This window comes from Echiichthys vipera, assembly GCF_963691815.1.
Source record: "Echiichthys vipera genome assembly, chromosome: X".
NCBI lineage: Eukaryota > Metazoa > Chordata > Actinopteri > Perciformes > Trachinidae > Echiichthys > Echiichthys vipera.
The window spans coordinates 26,904,069-26,930,969 of record NC_139825.1 but is presented as its reverse complement, the minus strand read 5'-3'; the positions used below and the strand labels follow the sequence as shown (position 1 = coordinate 26,930,969).

At 41.6% G+C, this 26,901-nt stretch overlaps 3 protein-coding genes across 4 annotated transcripts; 1 reads left to right on the top strand and 2 right to left on the bottom strand.

The window, feature by feature from the left end:
• Positions 1-1,001: 1,001 nt before the first annotated feature.
• usp49 (ubiquitin specific peptidase 49) lies at positions 1,002-8,597 on the bottom strand. 2 transcript variants are annotated; one of them, XM_083938927.1, is made up of 7 exons: positions 8,526-8,597; positions 6,471-6,585; positions 4,840-6,308; positions 4,292-4,499; positions 3,630-3,738; positions 3,241-3,446; positions 1,002-3,145 (listed from the first exon to the last, which is right to left on the bottom strand). In XM_083938927.1, exons 3-7 carry the CDS (start codon positions 6,241-6,243, stop codon positions 3,042-3,044), a joined length of 2,031 nt encoding a protein of 676 aa, XP_083795053.1. In that variant the 5' UTR covers positions 6,244-6,308; positions 6,471-6,585; positions 8,526-8,597; the 3' UTR covers positions 1,002-3,041. The 2 variants fall into 2 exon arrangements, with proteins under 2 accessions (XP_083795053.1, XP_083795054.1); XM_083938928.1 differs by lacking the exon at positions 8,526-8,597 and adding an exon at positions 8,351-8,482.
• A 1,470-nt stretch (positions 8,598-10,067) lies between these two features.
• On the bottom strand, positions 10,068-13,847 carry med20 (mediator complex subunit 20). Its single transcript, XM_083938763.1, has 4 exons — positions 13,808-13,847; positions 13,447-13,592; positions 10,749-11,002; positions 10,068-10,660 (listed from the first exon to the last, which is right to left on the bottom strand). The coding sequence occupies exons 1-4, from the start codon at positions 13,819-13,821 to the stop codon at positions 10,439-10,441; spliced, it is 636 nt and encodes a 211-aa protein (XP_083794889.1). The 5' UTR covers positions 13,822-13,847; the 3' UTR covers positions 10,068-10,438.
• A 1,745-nt stretch (positions 13,848-15,592) lies between these two features.
• Positions 15,593-25,892, top strand: bysl (bystin-like). Its single transcript, XM_083939220.1, has 7 exons — positions 15,593-15,912; positions 20,186-20,342; positions 20,496-20,634; positions 20,729-20,862; positions 21,600-21,760; positions 24,884-24,986; positions 25,168-25,892. The coding sequence occupies exons 1-7, from the start codon at positions 15,642-15,644 to the stop codon at positions 25,520-25,522; spliced, it is 1,320 nt and encodes a 439-aa protein (XP_083795346.1). The 5' UTR covers positions 15,593-15,641; the 3' UTR covers positions 25,523-25,892.
• Positions 25,893-26,901: the final 1,009 nt, after the last annotated feature.

Sequence of the window (26,901 nt, the reverse complement as noted above, 5' to 3'; positions counted from 1 at the left end):
ATGAACCGTTGAGACTTATAGAAATAATGTTAGGCATCTTTTGCAACTACTTTATTGATAGTAAATCAAATATTTTCTAAAGCTATATAAATCAATATTAAGTCTTTAATAAAAGCAACATCTGGCTTGACGGTTTGTGAAAAATTGCCAACATCTATAACTGTATTATTATCTAATGTAAAGGATAAACACCCATCTAATAGATCTTTGTTTTTTCAAATGTGGCTGTCAAAGCTAGATTAGTTTTTATTAATGTGTTATTGCTGCTATATAACGCATCAGTAAATTATCACATTTAATTCAACGCTTGATAAATTAACATTAGTTTAAACGCCTATTTTAGAATATTCCCTTTATAATATAAAATAACTGATAAGCAATACAACTATTATTAATGAAGTATGTAGGAAATTACATCAACATGAAACTAGATGATTGTTGACTTTATATAGTGGGAATAGCAGAGAAGAGTCTTAAAGTTAGTGAACTAATGTTATACAGTGACACTTTTTTCATTTAACGTTTATTCCATGGGTAAAAAACTACAGTCACAAAGTACATAAGTGAACATAATAGGATAGAGGACCAGTTCACTGAAGATAATCTTCAGAGGTTATTTTTATTTATTCTAGGTTTCAACTCTTTAAAAAAGCGTCAGAGAAGCAGAATTAAAAGGTGTCAGCAAAAGATGTGTGTCCAGCTGATGATCCTGTGGATTTTATCAGCTTTACTTAAACGTTTCTGTTATGATGCTAAATTTGTGACACATTTTCCTGATTTCATGTAAACCGAACACGTATCCTCCTATAAGGCTGTTCACAGGTATGTTGCAGGCACTATGATGAAGTGAAGCCACACAACATGCACATAACCTGAATGAACTCTCATCTTTTAATTTAGACAAATGCACGCAACTCAAGAAACGTTTCAAATTTGTTTTGTCTTTTTAATAATTACCGTCAGGAAAACCCAAATGACCATTACATTTATGACAGGTATTCTCACAGTACAAGACAGAACTCAAGGGGATCAGAGCCGGTGGCATGGCCACACCTGACCTCTAAAAAGTAAGACATTCATCGTCATTAGATTGTTCCAACTTTTACAGAGTTCACAAATTATTATAGTATTTTGCGTTTGACTCGTATCAAACACAACGGTTTACCTAGCAAATTCTAAAGACCTTGATAGAAACAGCAGAGTAGAAAAACACATTGTATAACAAGCAGAGAATTCCTGATTTTGTAGATTTTGAAGATGCAAGATGTACAATATATTGCTTTCAGGTGCTCAACTCAAAATGGGTGCCCCAACACATTCTTTTATATCGCAGTCTGCCCTTTGACTCGTTTTTCCATCTCTTGCAGTTAAAACTCAGGTGCAGTGTCTCCGACCCGGACTCAGCCTAATTTAGCCGTTACACCATAGGGGGAGCTGCCATTTAAACAAGATACAGGAGCTAAAAGATAAACAATCACAAAGATAGGACCAACAATAGTTGCCCCTCCTCAAAAGTGCAGCTTTCCATCACTCATCATCAATCGTCTGAAACTTTTTGCTTTTTTTCATGAAAGTGAAACATAAAAGGACTACAAAATAAACTAAATCAAAAACTATTTCTGTTCACTGAGAGCACGGGGCAAAGGCCTGGAGCCTGAGACACAGTATCCAGTCACAGCAGTACAATTGAGGAGAGGACATGATGAAATACATATGACGCAGGGATGAGTATTTAAAGTTTTCATAACTGACATTTCAAGATACTTAAAAAAGCTGAACGGGAGGCGACACAGAGTCTGGATTTCAGTCACTAGAATAATTTCATTCAAGTGGAACGACACAATAATGTTGGAAGATGTACCTCTTATAACATTTAGTGCATGAAATGTTGCCTGATATCAGACTCCATTTCCCAATTCAGTCTGACAATGTCTCCACTATAATCGATTTCCATGGGGGAGGGGGTTCGATCTTCCCTGATTAAACATATCCACCTGAAAGGTAATTTTAAGTCGACGCTGGTGCGTAGCTATGCCAACATACTGGTTTTACTGTAGTTTTAAGAAGAAACTTTGCAGATTTTCAACATGCATACGTCATTGCAGTGCAGGTATTGTGTGCAAATGAACATGTGTGTTCCTCCATGTTGCTTCCTGCTCACTTGCAGTCGGGGTTTGCCGAGTGATGCGACGCAGACCTTTCCACCTGCTAGTACTGCCCCTGTTGTACCGATACAGTATATATTAAGAGGACATGCCATCTATGTAAACACAGCTTGACAATGGTATTAGTCCCCCCGCGATGCTCATTGGATAGATTGCTTATTCAATTAAAAAAAAACGCTGTTTCATGTCACGATGCCAGATGTACCAGTCAACTTTGTTGAGTGGAAAGATTCAAAGGTCTTGAATGTACAATTATATATAAAAGGCACATAAACAACATTATCGTGATAAACTGCTCTAAATCCAGAATTCATTTTGTGTTAGAACGTAAAATGCTGTTTCAGGAGAGCGCCTGGTTAGCTCCAGACTCGACAGACATTAGCCTGAAGGTTTTTAAAAACGCAGACACACAAGATGGTGTTCAGCAGGACAGAGTCGGACCTGCTCCCACAGTCTTAGGGCCATTAACCGATATGCTGGTCCCACAGGCCGAGAAAAACCCATGGCCTCATTTCTGAAAAGGTATTTTCAATTAAAGCCCTGTGTTTTATATCAATTCAATTTTCAATTTGTGAAAGTAAAACATAATCCGAAGCTAGGCATTAGACCATTTTAGTTCAAGTGATTTTCCTTCAATTTACCTTGGCAAAATTACAGTGTGCCTACCATTATTATCATCTTTCTCATCTGGATTATGCTGCTAAAATGTCCAAATTGACTCATAATTGTGGCTGTCCTACTGCCCCCGTTGCTATCTTTTTTTAGAAAATCATTTCAAAGTGATTGTTTAATGACATCTGGGAAAACATCGGAGACCGTTTTCATAAATGCAGCCTTTAGTTGCCCCGCACAGATCGACATCACAGCGAGAGGTACCTAAGCAGACCTCTGGGTATAGAAGAGAATATAGGCCTGAGTGTTGCACACCTCCTCCACACTGCAAACTTTCATCTCAGAGTCATTACAGTGGACCCAGAAACCTGAAGATACAAAGACAAAAACAATGTTAACAACAGAACGTCAAAACTTTGTAGGTTGATCTCAATCTCATCATCTCATCCAGGTTCTTCCTCACCTCCTTCTGTATTGTAGCAGTATGCGGTGTAGTGCCCTGAGCCAAAGCCTTTACCATGATGCATAACAACAGCAGACAGATCATAGGTGTAGCCTCCTCTGTGAACAGAGTGACCTGAGCCCGTGCAGCAGTATGGTTTGATGTTCAGAACCTGGTCAAAGGCCACGTGGACGCCGATTTTCTCCCTATGGTTCCGCCCTGACCATCTGTTATACAACATGGCCTGGTTAGGCTCACAAGGACTCACAGGCACCATGATAAACATAAAACACTCCTGTACTTTAGCACTCTGATTTCAGCTACCAAAAAAACATTAAAGAAAACTACCTTCCTCAAATTGTTATTTCACAGACAACCTTTTGTGAAAATCTGCGTGGAGAGAAACTTACCTGAAGCGTTTGAGGTGCAGCCGTAGAACCTGAGGTAAACGGTAGATCAGAAGCTGCTTACGTGCCTCTGACAGAACTAAGGGTTTGTGGGATGATTTCCGTCTTCTTTCTGAAAATCGTGAAACAGCGAGATGGTAAGTTAACCCACAAATCAATTCAAATCACTGAAATGAGGTTCTGTTTTAGTGCAGAGGTGACACTTGCTTACAATATATCAGACTCTCTGAACACATTTTGTGTAGCTGCCAGCCTAGTGTTTAAGTCACTGCGTCCTGCAAGGCTGGCCACAGTGCGCCAACACTCCTCACTCCACTAACAAGTCGCTGTCCTCGCTTCCTGCTCCCTGAATCATTTTTAAATCTGATAACTATTTTGTACATTTATTAATTTTAAAGTCAGTTTTTTACATTTTAATTCATGTCATTCAAGCAAAATTTCTCCAGGCACTAATGTCGTCTGCACTCCCAGACATCCAATTTCCTTTTGGGATGGAACTTTATTTCCATAAAAAAATGGTATGCAAGACTTAAAAAGAAGGATTTTGGTTTTAAAATTAGATTAGGCATCCTGAATTGATTTAGATTCTCCAATTCCAGCTGTAGAGGGCAAATCTTAACAGAGAAGAACCCTTTCCTTTGCTTTGTATTAAACGTTGTACTAACTGTTGCAGTGGTTGCAGGCATAGATTCTGCCTTCCAGAGCCTCCATTTCCGTAAACTTGGACAGCATCTCAGTGAGGGTGCAGCTGCGCTGGTAAGCTGTAGAGCTTGAGCCTTTGTCTATGCTGTGGTATCGCTCTGGAAACTCCAAAGACAAATCCCAGAATGGCTCGACTGTGTTAGACTTGTGCTTACAGGACAGACACGTCACCTAAAGAACACAGCAAGAAGAGAAGAAAAACAGGTGAGGAACTTAATTTTAGAAATTAAGTGGAACTATAAAGACAATACAATGAGATTTAAAAAGAAAAATATATCACACAGTATCTGAGGATTACAATGTTTTAAATATCAAAGTGCGGTTGATTATTGTTGATGGGGCAGAGATATAATAAATATTATTAGCTAATATATATGGATGCATTATTTGGTAGGCACACTGCCAAAGGTTTATATCAGGGATGCAGCATCCTGAAAGTCGTGAGACATTCAAAATTAAAAACTAATGTCATCGTTTAAAATTGCTTTGCCTCACATATCTGATGTCTCACCTGGCTGAGGAGCTGCCCATGAAAGATGGTGTTGAGAACCTTTAGCACTTGCTTGGATAGTTTCCTCTTTGTGATGGGGATAACTATCCTGCGTTTAGACCCCTCTGTGTCCAGCTCCTGTTGCACCTTGTCCAGCAGCTCACACAAGAACTCCTGGGCGTCCTGCTGGTCGTACCCACGGAAAGCTGGGATGAGGTTCCACACAGAGTGCAGCATGGCGAATGGAGACACTAAAGACCACCGGCCTGACCACATGACCCTGAAAAGTGTATGTAACTCATGGCACAGAGACATCTGCTGGCGGGTAGAGCAGCGAGGCTCCTTGGGCTGGACCAACTCTGAGGCCTGCTGGGAGGGGGGGACGCTTTCTTTGCCCACAGGCAAATTCCAACTGCCTGCCTTCCCCATGCGTCCAAGAGGGCATGCTGACAGTGCTGCGTTACCACTGCTGACTACACCTCCTGTCACACCTTTCACCCCCTGGGAGTTATTGGTCTTGGCCAGCAGCTCCTCAGTCTCACACAGGTCCAAAGTGAGAAAACACTCCCTGAATTTCTGCAGGTGGCTCAGCACTTGCAATATTGAGTTCATGTAGCATGTGTTCCCCAAATTGCGCAGACCAGTGACACCTGGAGCGGGTCTCCGGCGGGTTACCGTGTGTGTGGAGTAGTACCTCCTCAGTTTTGCAGCTCTGCCATTCTGAGGAGCCTTACGGGACAGGGTTAGAAGGGAAGGCTTCTTGGGAGGAGGAGGTAGGCGTTCTGGAGGGTCGCGAAATTTGTGAGGAATGAGTGTGATGGTAGAACGTGGCGCCTGAGTAAGAAGCCTAGCACTCTTTCTGGGAGGGACATTGCCAAGTTCTTCCATGAGTCTCCTTTTGACCTCCTTTTTTTGTCTTCTAGCTTCCTCAAGTTTATCTTTACGCTGATTCTCCAGCTCCTGATGTTTGCCGATCCACATCCGAAGCATCTTTCCTAGAAGCGCTTTCCTCCTGTGACGCGAGGCCAGTTGCATGGCAGGCTGTGGCCCACCTTCGCCAACCCGGGGGGTGCACTCTCCCCCACTGGAGGAGCGTAGTGAGCGTCTACCTGGGCTGCGAACAGTAGAGAGTGCCCCTCTGAGGAGTTTGAGGTCTCCCTCTGCGTTATCATTGAGTACATAGTCTCCACAGGCAAAACAGAACACTTCCAGCTCACGCACCTCCATAGCCAGTGGGTGGTGTGACTCCTGAAAGTGTTTGAGTGAGTGCTCCTCCATGAAACGTCCACAGGACACGTGAGAGCACTTGAGGCAGGCCCACACTGAATCGGTGGTGCTGCAGTCCACGCAGTGCCATTTTTGTGGATTGAGGACGGAATGGTCATGGCCCAGACGAAGGCGTCCCACGTGCTTACAACGATCCATCTCTCTCGATACACATGTGGCCTCAGTGATAGGACACACGTCCTGTAGCCAAGCAGCACCTCATTCTGAGGTGGGATTCACAGAAGAAAAAGAAGAAGAAGAAGTGAGATTTACAATCAAGCCAGTGAAAGGACAGATAAACACTTCCAGTCTGAATCACTAAAATGACTGAGCCCACATGCACTGTACTGCATAGAAAGTGATTGAAAATTAAAATGTTTACTTACTTTTAAAAATAATTTGCTTGATCAGTTTTGGGGCAAGACATAATAACATCTGCAGAGAACTCAACAGCAACGTGCAGCTTGATCACCCATGTCCACCGGCACCAACGGGAACATTCTGAGAAATAGGAATGAAATCAAATTAATACTAACATCAGGACTCTGGTTATTACACCAAAAGCTGTCTAGCAGAATTTCAATTAGATAACGAGAAGATGCACCAAAACTGAGAACACCAATAACTACAAACATAGAATTTAAAACAAATAAAGGGATTTCCTGAGAAGACTGATCATCACAAAACAACTTTTCTGTCCAGGTATTCACTAGCATGGGATCATATTAGATTATTTGCGATACTGAAAACATAGAATGGTTTATAATGTCTATCAAATTGTGGAGTTTCTAATGTTTATTTATGATTTGAAAAGTATTTACTATTTACAAATATATAATAATTTGAACCACTTATTAAAATCATTACCGACTCCTGAGAACTGAACGTGACCGCAAAACTTCTACGCAAAAAAAGGTTTGTTAGAGTTGGGCTGTGATTTCGCGGTGATGTGCAGAGCAGGATAAAAACTGTGACTTGGAAGACATGGTTTCATACGATATCTATCTTCTCTTGTGTTTTTAGATAAGTTTGTCCTCCCCTTCACTGAGACAGATGGCCGACCTCCATAGAGCTGGATCTGTTTATCTTTCCTGCCTGTTAAAGGGAAGGTTTTTGTTGCCACTGCGTACTCAAGATTGCTGGATATATAGATATTATTATTATTATTACAGATAGTTTGACTTGTTGCTGCTCATGGAGGAATTGTTGGGTCTCTGTAAATCATAGATAAGTCAGAGTGTGGTCTAGACCTACGCTATATGTAAAGTGTTTTAAGATAACTTTTGTTATGATTTGGCACTGTAAATAAAATAGAACTGAATAGAGCTTGTGCTGCTGGTACACCACAGCGCTTGGCCTTTTAACACCCATTGAGACATTGTATGAAATACGGCGCTAAATAACTCAACTTGACCTTACGTTACCTAGGATAAATAGTCATTGGCAACTTTTGGAGTTAAAATAAAACAGCGTATGTAGCACTGCAGCACGGTATATGTTGCTCGTGTCCATAGAGAACATATTTAAAGCTCTTAAACTTACAGACAGAGATGTTGACATGAAGGGGAAATGGCTGCATGCCCATTCAAATGGTTAAGAACCGTGTTAATGTCCTCCCTCACCGGTACCAGCGCTGTGCTAAACCATTCTCCTTGCCTCTCTTTGTGTAAACTATGAATGCACTACTTTTTAAACTACAATTTTAACAAATAGACACCATTAATGTGCAACTCGGTGAAACTGATAAACTAGTTGGTTGCATACCCCAAATATAATGCTAGGTTGACGCTGTGCTATTAGCGTGTCTATTAACGCATGTGTCGCCGATATTCACAAATGTTACAATATCAAAAACTGTGTGTTTGCCCCGTGTTTTTTAAAAGCCTGTCGTTTGTTTCAGGGCTGGCTGGCTCTTAACGCCATGCTAAGCTGCTCCACCATCACCATGTTGAGCCAGAACAAAGAGCAGTCAAGAGAGAGCCACTCTCTCCAGGAACATGCAACAACTTTGTTGGTCTGAGGCAGCTCAGCAGCCATAAGTTAGCTAACACCGCTAACCGCTAGCAACAGCGGCTCCGCACAGGATTAGCGCCGCCTGGTCTTTTGCTGTCTTGTCTAATAATGTAGTTAGTTAAACACACAGGAGCTATCATTTATGTTGTTAGCTTGCCATGGTAGCTACCATTAGCTTCACGGCTAACGCGTTGCTAAGGACAATTGAAGTTAACCTAACGGTTGTTGTTGCTAACGTCCACTAAGTACTTACATTGTAACGGCGTTTAGCTCGCAGGCGAACTGCGCCGTTAACCGTTTAAAAACTCTCCCCGGTGACTTTCATCACAGAGAGCCAGGTAACCGAGTGTTACATTAACACCGGCTTCGTCTGGGTTTCATCACTACATTTGTTAACACATGATAACGGAAAAGCTGGGTAACGTTACCATCGCCAACATCCATCCACCCGGTGAGACCGTAAGACTCTGGTCTGGTTGTTGTCCTCACGCCTCACACAGATTGAACAACCCAACTCTCGATCTGAGCCCCGGGACCCCGCTGCTCTCATTGGACCGGGGCTGAGCGCCAGCCGGGCTCTCATTGGCTGGACCCGCCGAACAACAGAGAGCAGGGCGGGCCGTCCGTCCGTCCGTCCGTCCACCCACCGTGGCCACATGGAACAATAACCGAGGCTCGACCGTCTCCGCACACCGGGCAAAGAGGACAACCGACCCTTGAGCCCCAGACGCCGGTGTCAGCTGGGTTGTGGGGATATGATGAAATGCAATAAATCAGAGTTCTTCAACAGGGGGCCCGGGACCCCCAGGGGGTCCTCAGAGTCACTGCAGGGGCCCCGCCAAATTGTTTGATAATCCTTCTAACGTTTTTTTGTCTGAAAATATACATTTATACATAAATATACAACATGAATGCAACGTATTATTATCAAAGATACATTTGTGAAAAAAATACATTACACAAGCAGGATGATAGCCATGCACAGATACAATTGAGCTGAAGGATTCAGTGCACCTTCATAATGTATGTTTTACTTTAACATAAGATGTATAAATATATAAATCGGTTAATAATGATCATTGTAATATCTTAGTGTTGTTATGCTGCACACAACCGGAGCAAACTACCACCAGATCTGCCCCAATGTGAGTTTTAAATCCAGGTTAAAAACATTTCTCCTTTCATGTGCTTATAGCTGAGCTCCTTTTTAATAACTTTAAACTTTATGTATTTTATTTTACTTTTTTCATTCTCATTTGCTCCTACTTTTAACTGTGTTTTTTGTTTTATGCTGTTTTTAAAAATGTTATGTCTTTATGTAGAGCACATTTAGTTACCTTGGTATGCGATGTGCTATATAAACAACCCTGCTTTGTCTGTCTTTCGGCTAAGGGGTCCTTGACCTAAAAGGGTGTAAGACCCCTGCATTAGACGTAGCTTTTAATCACGGTATTATCTGAATCTGGCGTTGAAGCTGTCCTGTTCCCTGCAACACAGTTTGTTACATGTCGTCTTATCAATGCAATTAAAATTTAAGCAGCCGTTTAATGACCCTGCACATCCCTTATTAATCTCTACAGGTGCTTTCATTTATTATTATTGTTAGGACTATGTAGGTATGCACACATGTGACTTAACTAACATTATTCTTTTTCATGTACAACATTTTGGCATGTCACAGTAGGAAAAGGTGTAAATAATCAAATAAGTATTAGCTCAACTCAAATTAGCTGCAGTCATGGTTCACTGGGACTTTTGAATAAACATTAGTCATAGTCATTGTTAGCATTATTAGAAACACCTCTGTATTGTGCATTTTGATACCATTTAAACTGAACAGAGACCTCATCCATGTCACCTGTATTTTATTTCTACAAGTCAAAATGTCTCCCATGAAAAAGGCAACTGAATAAAAACAGTTCTTGAAACAAGACCCACAGGTTTCTGCACAGAGACATCCTTGTGTGTACTTTAGCAATGTTTTTCCTATTCAAAACTTTATTTACTAAATGAAAATAAGCCTTTTGCCAACTCCCATTACACGAGATCTGTGATATAATAATATAAACCAACAGAAAAAACAAAAAACGTGTCCAGGGTAGGTAACAGCCCGACCAAGAGGACATTTGAAGTTTGTGTATATGAATATAAAAGGATCGGCATAGTACTATCAGCTTCTGTTCTCCATTAAGTCTCTTAATACATGGTTTCATCAAATAAGAAGTTGAAAACAAAAACCCAGACTTTGAGAAACGTGCCTGGATGACACGCTGATCCATAGGCCCAGAATTAAAGCAATATCAGTACAAACATTCAAAAAATAGTTCTTAACACTGAAAACTCAACGCACGTTACTGCCTGGCATTTGCTGTTTGCGAAGTTTGTTGAACAACTCCAGGTACTGACTCATGGTGTCAACGCAGTCTGATGGAGCGAACAGTCCTTCAGGCTTGGCAGCAAACACAGTCGGCAATTCTGGGACGCTAGGGCCTAGAAAGGACTGCATGAACTCCTTTGTGAGGTTCCAACCGTCCCCTGGAACCACACTGGGACAGTACTCCACCTGAGGAAACACAGCAACATTAAAAGTTATTGTAGTCGCAGTGGGAAATGTCAAGTTTCCCCTCTCTTATTTCCATTTAACTACATACCTCTACGGATATCCCTCTGGCACTGGAGCTCATTGTCACAGTACCGACTTTTATCAAGAAGTCACAGTAGCGGTATCTAGAGCCACGACACTCCACCTTGTGCCCCTTGGCGTTCTGGAAGTGACTTTTTAGCTTCACCATGAGAACGTCAAAGTTTGCATCGGCTATCACACAGGGTCCACCTTCGAACAGAGCCATGCAGCTCAGGGGGGTTTCAGAGTTGTGCATCACGTATAAGAGCTTGGTGGGCTGACCTGCAACAGACGGGCAAGACTGACTGTCAGAGGTGTCAGCGAGAGAAGTTCATTCACTCAAGTATGAGTCACAGTTTTGAAGTATTGGCACTTAACTAAATGTTCTCACTTTGTGTGAAACTTTTACTTAAACACGATGCAATTTTTGTAATTATTGTTTAATTGCATCTATCTGATGACCATAGTCAAAGTAGTCACTAGAGTTGCAAAGATTAAGTACTTGTCTGTCAACTATTAAATTAACTGGGAACTATTTTGTTAATAGATTAATTGGTTTGAGTATATTCTAAGAAATAAAAATCCATTTCTGTAAACTGAATATATTTGAGTTGCAGAAAAAACAAGACATTTAGGAACGATTTGCGAAGCACTGATTGAGCTTTTTATAGACACAATATAAACTAATCGATGAATCAAGAATATAATTGACAGTTCAATCGACAATGTAAATAGTAAATACCTGCAACCCTATTAATTACTTACAGGATAAGGATTTACATGCAAAAATACAACAAACTACTAAAAAATGAATCGGTACAGTTTAAAGCCATCTGTGGCGTTGCCCGAATACATGTAAATAGTTGTTACAACAATATTATATACTAATACTATAAGACAGTGAAGAAAACATTATATTAAATGTTAATTCTTAAATGCAGCATATTATTATTTCATTTTGGTATTGATATCAGCCCTCAAGAGAGAAAAACTTGGCTCGAGCTTGAAACTTGGTTGGTTTGTTTGTTTTTATGTAACAGAAAACCTGCATCAGATATTGATGACATGGACTTTAGAAGCCATGATGCTTTATCAGACAGGGGGGGCCTTGTACATGTGGGAAATGAAGGGTTCAGGGTTTTTCCAGTAACATTAAGGTCTAAAAGTGTAATTCCGGTGCAAAATCATCTTATGGTCTTTTTTGGCACTTACATACATCAAATAAGCAATCGAGACAGTTTTTTTCTTGTGTAACAACTATTAACGGAGAAATCCTGGAGAGTCGCGAACAGCCGGACGTGGCTAACACTGATTAGCTCGGGGCATTACGGTGAAGGCATTAAAACGTCTTTTTTAACCACTAATGCTGCTCAAAATAACACCAAACCTCTGCAGCAGCATGATATGAGTCCCTACACATACAGCAAAGCACCAACAACGCAGTTAGTGAACCCAGAGTTAATTAAAAGAGTGTTTTAAAGACTTACCAACTGGCCTCGGTACCAGCTCCTCTCATAGTAAAGTCCATTCAAGTCGATACCAAAGTCAATCCAAAAGGAAGGAGCCCATTGGTGCTTTGTTTTCTGTGTAAGGACTCTTCTCATGCTAGTGCAGAGGTTTGCTGTTATTTTGAGCAGTATCATGATAGAAGGCTTTCTGCTGGCTGCGCCGGACGGCTACGGCTGCCTGTCTGCACTGGAAAACCTCGGCGACCACCCGGTGCAATTTGCCCTTCTTACGTTGTAAAGTGTGCCCATATATGCTTATGTTGCTGTCCCCCCCCCTGGTCGCACACTGTTCTCCCACAGGAGCACAGTCTGGGAGCTGCTTTTTTTCCTCCTCCCTTCTCCTCTTGTGTTCTCCCCTTTTCCTCCCTCATTTTATTGCCCAGTCGTCCTGTTATGTCGGTCTTACTGTATGTACTGTTGTTGTATATGTATGGACAGGGTGATTGCTGTAATTTTGTTGTACTTGTACAATGACAATAAAGGCATGACGATGATGATGATGATGATGATGATGATGATGATGATGATGATTAGTGGTTAAAATAGCCGTTTTAGTGCCTTCACCGCACTGCCCGAGCTAATCAGTGTTAGCCACGTCCGGCTGTCAAACTGTCTCTTTGGCTTATTTGATGAATATATTTGAAGAAAAAGACCATGAGATGATTTTGCGCCAGAATTACACTTTAAAGTCAGGACCTTATGACTTCAGCTGCTTGGACCTTATTGAAGTGCAAAACCAAACAGGAACCACAGGAAAAACCAACATGGGATTTTAGCCCTGATTTTAAAATGTCATAGATTGCTGATATAGTTTGTTTTTGAGTTGTAATGAGGAAATACCTTTTCCCTGTGGATTGTGCACTGATAGGAATATGCAAAGATACTGAGAAGGCTGCTTTCCTAAACAAATAACTTAAGTATTACACCATCAACCAATTCTAGAAATGGACACTGAGAAATAAAGAATAAAAAAAATAATAATAATTAGCTGAATAAACACTGGCGCATATGAGAAACCATATACACAGATACAAATAAACATCAGCTGATTATAATTTATATTATAATACAAAAACCTCCATCCCTCCAAAGTGTGATGAGGGCGAAAATAATCATGTTGTAATATAAAGATTTACTGTCGTCTTTTGATTTAAGACAAACTGAACAATCAGGTTAAATGTGATGGTGAAAGAAAAAAGTGCAGATTTAAATAATTACCGCTGACGTTTCCTGTCGCGTGGTACGTCTCACAGTCTACGTAGAAGCTGCCCTGCTTCACAGCTCCCAGCTGCTCCAGCTTCTTGTGCAGGATATCCACTGTCTGCTGCACACTCTTGCCCTCCGCCACCGGCACCTGGCACACACTGCGGGACAAACGAGCACCGGCATGTTAGGAAACCCCAGTAAGGAACAGGAGCACCTGTCTGTGGGCTGATCACAGCATCGAGCCAATGAAAGAGCGACGCGGCGCTGCAAAGACGAAGCTGTAGGTGCAGATGTGTGTAAATGAAAGGAAAGATGTTACAAACATGCATTAGACGTTGTTATTTGAACCAAAACCATAAAGTCATCATCTCACCAAGTCACCCCCATTGATGTTTTGCCTCAGATTGTTTCGATTGAGTACTTCCGGGTGAAAGGTGGGGTTTCCGGTGACGTCAAATCAGATTTTAACCGTAAAAAACAAAACATTATTGATAATTCATTATGTTGGATATTCACACAACGACGACAATTTAACAGTTTAAGGCCAACAAAAACAACGAACATTACTATTTCGTTATTTTTTTGTAAATTAAAACTTTATTTAAAATTAGTACTCATTACAACTATGAGAAAAAACGATTTATCTTAAACAAAACTACATTTTAAAGTAGATAGAACAAAAAAACAGAAATGCATTTTTTAAAAACACAAACTAGTAGAAAAGCAACATTAATTGAAAATATTAAATAGGAACTACAACTTTGTTAGGTTATTTTTTTTATTATTTACATACACCAGGGGCAATGAAAATTAAATAGAATTAAAGATATTAAAGTGGGAGCACGGATTTATAGCTTTGATAGCTTTCTTGTTATTCGCAGAGGACATTGACTTGAAATACTCCTTCAGTTCTTTCATGAAAACAAAAAGTGGGGTTTACTCTGGATTCACACTTGTGGATGTAAAACTTAGCAAGAATTAAAATGAGATTAATTCAAAAATATTATTTTTCAGCTGGAGCGTCACTCTTTACAAAGCCGAAAGGGAGATTTTGCAAGAGGAGCTCAAAACACAGCAGATCATAATCTAAAATGAATCTACAAACGTCTTGCCACAGTTTACGGGTATATTCACATTTACAAAACAGATGAATAACAGTCTGGGAGTCACAAAAGACACATATCTAGATCATATTTTAATTTGATAAAGAAGGATTTAACTGGGTAACACCGATGAATCGTTTAAAAAGGTTTTAAATTATTTCACCTTATTAACCACAAAAAAAGGAAGATTTTTCCCCAACATAAGTTATTTACACGACTATTCCCATAAAATCTTACAGGAGAAACAGAGGTAATATTACACAGCGCAAAGCACATGTTTTACAATTGTTCTTAGTACCAGAAGCACACTTTACTAACGGGTGAGTCAGTTACATCAGTTAAGGGAGCATCAAGTACAGAAACATGTTGCTTTTTAATAAACACCAGATGGATAAAAAAACTATGGCACACTGTTCAGGAGTTATAGGTTTTTCATAATTACTGCTGAACCTCCCCAAAGAATATGCATCTGTGTATCTTTGTGATTCCATGTAAGGTGAACAATTGTGTTTGTATATCCTTGACCATGCAGTTCTTGCTTATGAAAGTTGGAGAGACGAGTAGGGATTTTTCCATGTTATAGTTTTACTAAGAGGAATTTTAGACCACCAATTTCATAAAAAAACATAATTGGAGATACAATTCCATGTTGAGTTTGTTTTTTTCAGAAATTGTTTGATCCAATTGATCTTAAATGTGTTCAAAGAAACAAAGTCAGAAAAAATTAAGTCCCCCATTCTCCTGTGTTTATGACAACAGATTATTTTTTAATGTAATACGTTTTATTAAAAAAAATGCATTGAATGGTTTTACTGTCGATATGCAATGAGAGGGCAGCATAAGTAAATCTAGATATTTCTTTGTGTTCTGCCTCTTAAAGATTTATCTCTTAACAGCCAGAGATGAATCTTTTTAAGATGTTAATAAAATCGGAAAGCCGTAGGTTAAAGCACGGTGTTACGTGACGTGTATTTCGTCACTTCCTGTCTGCAATGGACATCCGCACGTGTTGAGCGTGTGTTTACAGTACTTGTTAATTCTTGACTTTCAGGTATCACACGACTCCAAAAACAGCACTGTTGAAGCTACAATTTCTTTTCAGCGATGCCGAAAGTGAAGCACTCCAAAGGCGGAGGAGGAGGAGGAGGAGGTGGAGGTGCAGCGGTGGCGCTGGCTGACCAGATCATGCAGGCGGACACGGTGCGAGCCCGAGGCCGGATGAAGAGCAGAGACAGCCGGGCAGAAAACGAGGACAAGTACGTGGACGAGCGTCTGTCGCGGAAGATCCTACAACAGGCGAGAATCCAACAAGAGGAGCTCCAGACCGAGTATGGCCTGGCACCAGAGACGAAGAAAACACCGGTCACTGTTCTCGGTAATGTTATTGATTGAGTCTTTAGGGAACATGTTTTAAAAAGGGCCATTCCTATGTTCCCGCATTGTACGATTTATTTTTTCAGAATTAGGCCCTATGTGTTAGGGTTAAAAAGCATTAACAATCCGCCACACCGTGTGATAAATCTCAAATGGGGGAACATAAGTCTGTGGGAACATAGGTCTGTGGGAACATAAGTCTGTGGGAACATAGGTCTGTGGGAACATAGGTCTGTGGGAACATAAGTCTGTGGGATCATAGGTCTGTGGGAACACAAGTCTGTGGGAACAAGTCTGTGGGAACATAGGTCAGTGGAAACACAAGTCTGTGGGAACACAAGTCTGTGGGAACATAAGTCTGTGGGATCATAGGTCTGTGGGAACACAAGTCTGTGGGAACAAGTCTGTGGGAACATAGGTCAGTGGAAACACAAGTCTGTGGGAACACAAGTCTGTGGGAACATAAGTCTGTGGGAACATAAGTCTGTGGGAACATAGGTCTGTGGGAACATAGGTCTGTGGGAACATAGGTCTGTGGGAACACAAGTCTGTGGGAACACAAGTCTGTGGGAACATAAGTCTGTGGGAACATAAGTCTGTGGGAACATAAGTCTGTGGGAACATAGGTCTGTGGGAACACAAGTCTATGGGAACATAATGCTGTGGGAACATAGGGCTGTGGGAACATAAGTCTGTGGGAACAAGACTGTGGGAACATAGGGCCGTGGGAACATAGGGCCGTTGGAACATAGTGCTGTGGAAATATGGGACTGTGGGAACATAAGTCTGTGGGAACATAAGTCTGTGGGAACATAAGTCTGTGGGAACATAAGTCTGTGGGAACATAGGGCTGTGGGAATATAGGGATGTGGGAACGTAAGTCTGTGGGAACGTAGGGCTGTGGGAACATATGGCTGTGGGAACGTAAAGCTGTGGCAACGTAGGGCTGTGGGAACATAGGGCCGTGGGAACATAAGTCTGTGGGAACATAGGGCCGTGGGAACATAAGTCTGTGGGAACATAGGACACATGGGAACAAAGGCTGTGGGAACAAAAGGCCGTGGGAACATTGGGCTGTTGGAACATAGGGCCGTTGGAACGTAAGACTGTGGGAACATAGGGCTGTGGGAAAACAGGGCCGTGGGAACAAAAGGCTCTGGGAACATAGGGCCTTTGGAACATAAGTCTGTGGGAACAAAAGGCTGTGGGAACATAGGGCCTTTGGAACATAAGTCTGTGGGAACATAGGGCCGTTGGAACATAAGTCTGTGGGAACATAGGGCCGTGGGAACATAGGGCCGTGGGAACATTGGGCCGTTGGAACATAGGGCCGTGGGAACGTAGGTCTGTGGGAACATAAGACTGTGGGAACATAGGGCTGTGGGAAAACAGGGCCGTGGGAACAAAAGGCTGTGGGAACATAGGCCCGTGGGAACATAAGTCTGTGGGAACATAGGGCCGTGGGAACATAAGTCTGTGGGAACATAATGCCGTGGAAACATTGGGCTGTGAGAACATAGGGCCGTTGGAAGATAGGGCCGTGGGAACGTATGGCTGTGGGAACATAGGGCCGTTGGAACATAAGTCTGTGGGAACATATGGCCGTGGGAACATAGGGCCGTGGGAACGTAGGTCTGTGGGAACATAAGACTGTGGGAACATAGGGCTGTGGGAAAACAGGGCCGTGGGAACATAGGCCCGTGGGAACATAAGTCTGTGGGAACATAGGGCCGTGGGAACATAAGTCTGTGGGAACATAATGCCGTGGGAACATTGGGCTGTGAGAACATAGGGCCGTTGGAAGATAGGGCCGTGGGAACGTTTGGCTGTGGGAACATAGGGCCGTTGGAACATAAGTCTGTGGGAACATAGGGCCGTGGGAACATAGGGCCGTGGGAACATAAGTCTTTGGGAACGTAAGTCTGTGGGAACATAGGGCCGTGGGAACAAAGGCTGTGGGAACAAAAGGCTGTGGGAACAATGGGCCGTTAGAACTTAGGGCCGTTGGAACATAAGACTGTGGGAACATAGGGCCTTTGGAACATAAGTCTGTGGGAACATAGGGCTGTGGGAAAACAGGGCCGTGGGAACAAAAGGCTGTGGGAACATAGGCCCGTGGGAACATAAGTCTGTGGGAACATAGGGCCATTGGAACATAGGGCTTTGGGAACATAATGCCGTGGGAACATTGGGCTGTGAGAACATAGAGCCGTTGGAAGATAGGGCCGTGGGAACGTAAGGCTTCGGGAACATAAGAATGTGGGAACATAGGGCTGTGGGAACATAGGGCTGTGGGAACATAGGGCTGTGGAACATAAGGCTGTGGGAACATAGGGCTGTGGAACGTAGGGCTGTGGGAACGTAGGGCTGTGGGAACGTAGTGCTGTGGGAACATAAGGATATGGGAACATAGGGCTGTGGGAACATAGGTCTGTGGGAACAGGGCTGTGGGAACATATGGCTGTGAGAACATAAGGCTGTGAGAACATAAGGCTGTGGAACATAAGACTGTGGGAACATAGGGCTGTGGGAACATAGGGCTGTGGGAACATAGGGCTGTGGGAACATAGGGCTGTGGGAACATAAGAATGTGGGAACAAGGCTGTGGAACATAAGAATGTGGGAACATAGGGCTGTGGGAACATAAGAAGGTAGAAACATAGGGCTGTGGGAACATAAGAATGTAGAAACATAGGGCTGTGGGAACATAGGGCTGTGGGAACACAAGGCTGTGGGAACATAGGGCTGTGGGAAAATAAGGCTGTGGGAACATAGGGCTGTGGGAACATAAGAATGTGGGAACAAGGCTGTGGAACATAAGAATGTGGGAACATAGGGCTGTGGGAACATAGGGCTGTGGGAACATAGGGCTGTGGGAACATAAGAATGTGGGAACAAGGCTGTGGAACATAAGAATGTGGGAACAAGGCTGTGGAACATAAGAATGTGGGAACATAGGGCTGTGGGAACATAAGAATGTAGAAACATAGGGCTGTGGGAACATAGGGCTGTGGGAACACAAGGCTGTGGGAACATAGGGCTGTGGGAAAATAAGGCTGTGGGAACATAAGGCTGTGGGAACATAGGGCTGTGGGAACACAAGGCTGTGGGAACACAAGGCTGTGGGAACACAAGGCTGTGGGAACACAAGAATGTGGGAACATAGGGCTGTGGGAACATAAGGCTGTGGGAACATAGGGCTGTGGGAACATAGGGCTGTGGGAACATAAGGCTGTGGGAACACAAGGCTGTGGGAACATAGGGCTGTGGGAACACAAGGCTGTGGGAACATAAGAATGTGGGAACATAGGGCTGTGGGAACATAGGGCTGTGGGAACATAAGGCTGTGGGAACATAGGACTGTGGGAACATAATAATGTGGGAACATAGGACTGTGGGAACATAAGAATGTGGGAACATAAGGCTGTGGGAACATAGGGATGTGGGAAATAAATAATAATACAAACTAAATTAAGCGAATGAGCAGTAAAAAGGAAAGCAGAACAAGAAAAACAAGCAAATGGGATCCTCAGAATCCAAAGTGAAAAATACATCTCAGATAAGTTAGTTCATGTTCAGAAAGTGATAGGAAGAAGTTAAAAACCTTTCTGGTCCTACCCCCCTCTTATTTTTCATAAATAATCTTATAATTATTAATCATAAACAAAGTAAAAATTCAGTTTGAATCAGTTGGTATCTGATATATGGCTTGTGGGTTAAAGTCACAGCAAAACAGTAACTTACTAACGAATATACGCTAATACATGGAATAGGTGAAGGAAACTTGTATAAAAGGCTGCAAAATTGGATCAAAGTTGGAAAAACCTTGCTGTATAATAGAAATGCATTGTGAAGTGTACATGTGTTTGATAGGGTAAAGCTCCTTCAGATGGTTTAAAGGCCCCACATTATGCTCATGCTTGTATTTGGGGTTTCAATTATGTTTAAATGTTAGTATAAAAAACCGACACACATTATGTTTCTCATACTGTCTGAATACACCTGTATTCACCTGCTGAAGGTTGTGATGTCACAACCATACAGACGTCCTGATGGCTTGTTTAAAGTCACAGTCTCTGAATATGGGCTGTGTGGACGGAGCCTTTTGATAATTTCAGTAATTTATACAGCACCTTGACCTGCTTTATAATACAAAAGACATGGTATTTGTTACAATGTGTGACCTTTTAATAATCACTTAACTGTGACGTGACCTTAAACTGCACAGTGTTAGAGATCTTATTGACCATTTTTGTCTTGTGATCAAATCGTAGGGCCTGACACTCAGGATGCAGACTCTGACGAGGAGTGGCCAGCGCTGGGAGAAGCAGGTGCTGAAGGCGGTGATGTTGTGTGTGACACCGAAGTCGTCGTTGACCCTGATGATGAGAAGGCCATGGAGATGTTCATGAATAAAAACCCTCCGATGAGGCAAGATGCAACATAATCCTGGCTTTATCTTGAAACTATCTGTAGAGATTGAATTTAAATCACACACACACACACACACACACACACACACACACACACACACACACCCCATGAGCTTAATTTCTAAGGTGTGTTTTCTCTTTGTGTTTGCAGACGGACCTTAGCTGATATTATCATGGAGAAGATTACAGAGAAGCAGACTGAGGTCGGGACAGTGATGTCAGAGGTGTCAGGGTGTCCAATGCCCCAACTCGACCCGAGGGTAACAGAAGTGTACAAAGGTGTCAGTAAGGTGAGTTATGTCAGTTGAGTAAGTCCATTTAGTGCCCTGACTGTCAATGATAAGCATGTAAATGATGGGTGTAATTTCTGGTCTTTTGCTTCAGGTTCTGTCAAAATACCGCAGCGGTAAATTGCCGAAGGCTTTTAAAATAGTCCCAGCGCTTTCAAACTGGGAGCAGATTCTTTATCTGACTGAGCCTGAGACCTGGACTGCAGCTGCCATGTACCAAGCAACAAGGTGCGTCCCCAGTTGGTTCAGTTTTAGCTTTAACACCATTTATACTGTGCAGTATCAATATCTCAGTACTGTGATCGACAGCAAATTATGCTTTGAGCCACATGTGGATGCTGTGTACAACAAAGCTCACCGGCGTATGTACTTTTATAGGAAGCTCCGCAGTTTTAATGTTGACACCACTTTTCTGAAAACCTTTTACTTATGTTTTTATTGAATCTGTCCTCACCTTTGGTTTTATCTGCTGGCACGGCGCACTTTCCCTGCAACAAAAACATCAGTTGCAGGGGATCGTTAAAATGTGCACAAAGATTGCTGCCACAGAACTGAAGAACCTCCATGACCTGTACAAAATCAGGCTACTGAAAATAGCACATTCAATCATTGCAGACTCATCTCACCCACTGCACTGTGAATTCATGTTACTGCCATCAGGGCGCAGATACAAGCAGCCTTTCTGCAAGACCAACAGACTTAAAAAAATCCCTCATGCTGGCTGCAATCAGTCTGATCAATGACCACAGGAAATTGAGATTTGTTTTATCTTTTTGTTGTTTTGGGTTGTTGTTTTTATCGTGTTTTATGTTTGATATTTGTTGTTTGCTGTGCCTCTTTTACTGTTGGCTGAACAACAAATTGCCCCTCAGGATAATAAAGATACCTTGAACCTTGCGAGTATTTACTGCAGATATATGACAGTGGTAGTTAAGTATTTTTTTTCCTCCATGTTGTTGTTATAGAATCTTCTCGTCCAATCTGAAAGAGCGAATGGCCCAGAGGTTTTACAACTTGGTTCTGCTGCCCCGAGTACGAGATGATATTGCAGAATACAAGAAACTCAACTTTCATCTTTACAGTGCTCTGAAGAAGGCCTTGTTCAAACCAGGAGCTTGGTTTAAAGGTGAGACCATTTTAATGGATATTTAGTTTCCTTTTCTGAGAGAAGATTGATATAATTGATTAACGATTCACAGAAAATTTATCGACAACTATTATTTCAACTATTTGCCAGCTCCTGAATCATCAATGTGCTATCACTTTTACTACATTATAATAAACTGAATATCTTTGGGGTGACTGCTCTAACCGTGCAACCGAGTCCAATGTGTCAGATTTAGCCATACGTGCTGATTTTCGTCTGCCGTCCCCGGCAGGTTGATGGCATTAACAAAAACATTCCAAAGCACATAAACGCATATAAAAACAAATAAGCACAAATAAAAGCACATAAGGAGTAAGCAGAGACCCATAAGCCATAGGCGCTAAGATATTGTAATTGAATTTTTTTTTAAGTTTCCTGATGTTTAATAGACCAAATGAAAAATCAATGTATTGAGTAAGGAATCAGTGGATTAATCAATAGTGAATATAACCGTTGCAGCCCTAATTAATATTAATCTCATGTGTAAGTTAACACCAGGCTGAAGAGCCGTGTTTTGCTGTCCCCTCTGGTTCAGAGGTTTAGGCTTGTTTCACCACACTCTATATAACTGCTGACTTTTACAAAAGTCTCATGGTTTACAATAAGGTTTACAGGATATGCTAGTTTTTTGCTGCCTAATATGTGTCTGTGACCCCGATTCTCTTTGTTATGTAATCTGTTTTTAACATATCCCAGTAGGGGTGCAAATTCTGTGAAGCTGAGAGTAAAATCAAACTAGAGTTAAAGTGAAATAGTTCCTGATATGCCTTGCAGACCTTTAAACCGAAGCCATCATGTTAGGCATTACAAGGTATTGTTTCATTAAATATACAGCGAATGCCGGGTTAAGCTTGAGTCACATGTGACCGTTGAAAATACAAGTGGGTAAAGTGATTGAAAGAGAGGATTTGACAGCTTGTTGCAGAGAAGAGAATACAAGCTGTCTGTGACGTTTCATGTTTCTAATATTCAGCTCTAAATTTAGACATTTAATTCTGAGGACACTGACGGAGGATCAGTCGGTGCTCGCTGGGTAAATAACACCATTGGTCCTGGGAGCTCAGTAATGAACACACAAGAATTTAACTGGGTCAAATTGTTCTTCATATGTCTAGAATTCTTTTTGGACAATAATCAAGTTTTTTTTTTTCTTAAATTCTGTCGGTCCTGTTTGTTCATAATATTGCCCAGTTGAATGGGACTGTTTTCCCCAAAACATCCTGTGACCCATATTTACAAAACCACCCTTATGAGATCGCAACACTGGGTGGCAGTGTTGCTCACAAATACACTGAACTGTATACCACACACAGTGGGAATAAGAGCTAACTGACCACTAGTGATTGGCTCTTACATTAATTCTTCAATTGCAGAGGTTCATTTAGTTTAAAGAAGAAATTAACTATTTTATTAATTATGAATCAGATAATCAGTTGACCTGGAGGCTCTGATATAATGTGTAACGAAAACAAATCTAATTTTCCATTGTGATTTAGTTGATCACATGGACAAAATAATCGCTTACTGTTTTTTATACTTTCTGTATTTATTAAGCTAAGAGTTTATTGGTTATCCTATACTGTATTTTTTATACCATCCTTGTGTTTTTGTAAGCTGCTAGAAACTTAATTGCGGGAGTCATCCCAAAGAGATCAATAAAGAGAAGTCTTAAGTCTAAAATTGAAAGCTAACTTAAAGTACAGAATTATACCTTTTATTATTATGAAAATGTCAGTAATTGAATATGCTGTGTACATTATAATGTCTGACGTAGAATTGCACTCTGGTTAGTGCAGTAACTTGTAAAGCCAATGGCTTTTTTTTTTGTCTGTTTCACTTAAACATATTCTTTGGGTGTTCCCATAAATATCAGTCTTGATTGTGTGGTTTTGATTCAGAATAGGTTATTGTAAGCTACTCTAACCTATCTAGGGCCTGGCTGATAAGGGATGTTTTGAGACTGATACAACATGGGTTTTTAGAGGGGGTAAAAATCACAGATTAGTGATATGGAAGCCATTTCATGTGCACAAAAAGCACACAGTCACTCGGCTCACAAAAAAATGTAATCTCTTGAAACTCTCTTACTCCACTTATCAGTCCCTCAGGACCGTCCGTTTCTCGTCCGGTATCTCCATCCTGAACACTGCGTAACTGGTGTAAATGCTGGCCATAATGTTGCCTGGAGCTTCCCGTTATAAATTTGAATGCAGGTTCGCTGTGTGGCTGTGATGAGCAACATGATGTGATAGAGATTGCTAGGTTTGAAAACAAAACAAAAATGATTTCCGTCCTAAGTCCCAGACAACAATAAGTTTCCTCCGAGGAACACTCTCTACAGGATGCTCAAACTGTCAGTGCCTGCTATGACGGGAAGAGCCCTGTGATAAAGGGAGTTCAAGTTGTGAATCGCTAGCGTGGGCCGCATTTCACGGAAGGTAAACCCAGGAATTTTTTATGTGCCAGGTGAGCAAATTGAAACTGCCCCACCTAACACATGCAGTTTTGCATGTTTATTTTGCCTTTAATAGGCCCCGGTGTCAGTGTGAAAGGCACAGAGACGGAACGGTTAAACAGATCCGTTACATCTCTGAGCCAGCAATTGGAGACACAGAGCCATACATCTGTGTGCATGGGACAGCCAGCAGGAAGTAACGACATGCGGTAGTGAACATGAGTCGACCCACATGAGGGTCAAAAGGTGACAAAGCAGTGTTCAGAGTACCCTATGTTATTAATAATTTGCAGAAACATTTCATGCAGTAAGTCCACCATCTCTTCACCTCTCTTTTCTCTCCCTATCTCAAACACATGCATGGGCACGGGCATCTGCCTCTGTTGTATAAAGCTGGCAGTTTGTGGGTTGATTACCGGAGCAGATTAGCTCACACGCAGTAGACGCAGACGCCTGTTTTGCTTCTGGAATGTCAGCCTTCTGTGTAAAATCACAACTGGGGCGGCGCTCCCTTATTCTGGCACTGTTACGGCATCTCTGTGTGAAAGCACCTGTCTTACTTACTAACTTCTGTCTCTCACAGGTTCCCCACCTTATGCAAGTGCTGAAGTTATCTTTTGATATCTTGTGCCTCTTCTGTCACACAGGTATACTCATTCCTCTGTGCGAATCTGGGACATGTACTCTGAGGGAAGCCATAATAATTGGAAGCATACTCACAAAGTGCTCAATCCCTGTGCTCCACTCCAGGTAATGTTTCCTTTCACTGGTACACATCTGCAGACAGATGTCTGCATCTTATCGTTGGGTGTAGGATTCAGCCAGGTGTCCTTGAATGCTCTATATTGTGTGGTGTTGGCAAGATACATAAGGTTAAGGTTACATAATGTTGGAGGTTGTGTAATGTTCAAAAATTGTTCCTGTCTTTCAGCGCTGCAATGCTTAAGTTGGCAGAGATGGAGTACAACGGCGCCAACAGCATTTTCCTGCGCCTCTTGCTTGACAAGAAGTACGCCCTGCCTTTCCGTGTCCTAGATGCCTTGGTGGCCCACTTCCTGTCATTCCGCCGTGAAAAACGCGTGCTTCCTGTGCTGTGGCATCAGAGTTTACTCACCCTGGCTCAGCGCTACAAGGCTGACCTGGCCTCCGAACAGAAGATGGCCCTGCTGGAGCTGCTCAAAATACAAACGCATCCTCAGATCTCTGCGGAGATTCGCAGAGAACTGCAAAACTCAGATTCGAGGGATATGGAAGTCGGGCTCCCTGTTTCAGTTGAAATGGACTAAGGATTTCTTTCTCTGATCAAAGTGATTCACAGTTTTCTTCAGCATAGAAAAATCAAACTTAATTATTTTTCCTGACCCATAAAAAAACAACAGTTCAAAAGATGGCAGAGTCTCTTTACAGTGTCATAATTCTGTCCCCTGCTTGGATGAGTTTGCATATTTAAAAATGCACATCGGCAGTGATGTAGATATTGTAATTTCATATCAGGAATCTGATCAAGCAACTTAACTGTATTAAAAACAAACATAATCCTTAGTTGGTCCAGGATCATGTGTTTCTCTCCATTTTATGTTCTCAACTGTTTAAGTGATACACAAGATGGATGGTAAAAGACTATTTACAGCCTGTTTTTTCAAAACATTTACTTTACTTGCCTTAGTATCTTCAAATGGGAAATAAAATTTGATACTGTTGGTATAGCAAATGTTCTCGAACATATTTATGTCTCTGACCTCAATTTCTTTTTTGTTTTTTTGTCTTATATTTCTGTGTCAAAATGTATCAGCAAACATAAAGACCCACTCATCATTCAACACGTTTCAATGAGTTATAAAACTAACATTATACTAATATTAAACAATGACAAACATGTTTAGCAAATAATCAATACCTAAACAAGAAACTAGTTACTGTTTCTAAGGAAACTAAGTCATGTTAAAAGACTGAGATATCATTGCATTTAAAGTCAGCTTTACCCCAAATTGCAAGAGAATGCCCAATATCATTGTCCAAATTTAGTTGACAAGGGAAATCATTACAATCAGAATCATTACATTAAACCGATTCTGGCATCTCTGAGCCGGGACACCAGAGGTTCTCAATTTTGTTTTCAGCCAAGGAGGAGCATGGAGTGTTGTAAAAGGTTTTTCACCTAAACTGATACCTAGGACCTGCCAGGATCACACATGGGTGGACAACCTGGTCAACTAGCTGCTGGAAAGCTAGAGGGGGTGAATATAGAAAATCAGAACCTCAGTTTAAGCGAGGCCTTGCAGGTCAATGGGGGGAATTTTTAAACTTATAGATATCATTATGAAACTTTGTTTTGTATTACAGTATTTTTCCAAATGTTTGAACAAATAAGCAAATTTGGGAATCTATAAAACCAAAAAGGTCAATTTGTTATTACAATTTGACAACATTGGGTATGGAAAGTATTCAGACCCCCTTAAACTTTTCACTGTTACTTTGCAGCCATTTGCTAAAATCATTTAAGTTGTTTATTTTCCTTATTTATGACCACACAGCCCCCCATTTTGAAAGAAAAACACAATCGTAAAACTTTGCAAATGTATTAAAAAACAAAAACTGAAAAATCACATGTCCATAAGTATTCAGGCAGGTTGCTGTGACACTCAGATGCTGTCCATTTCTTTTG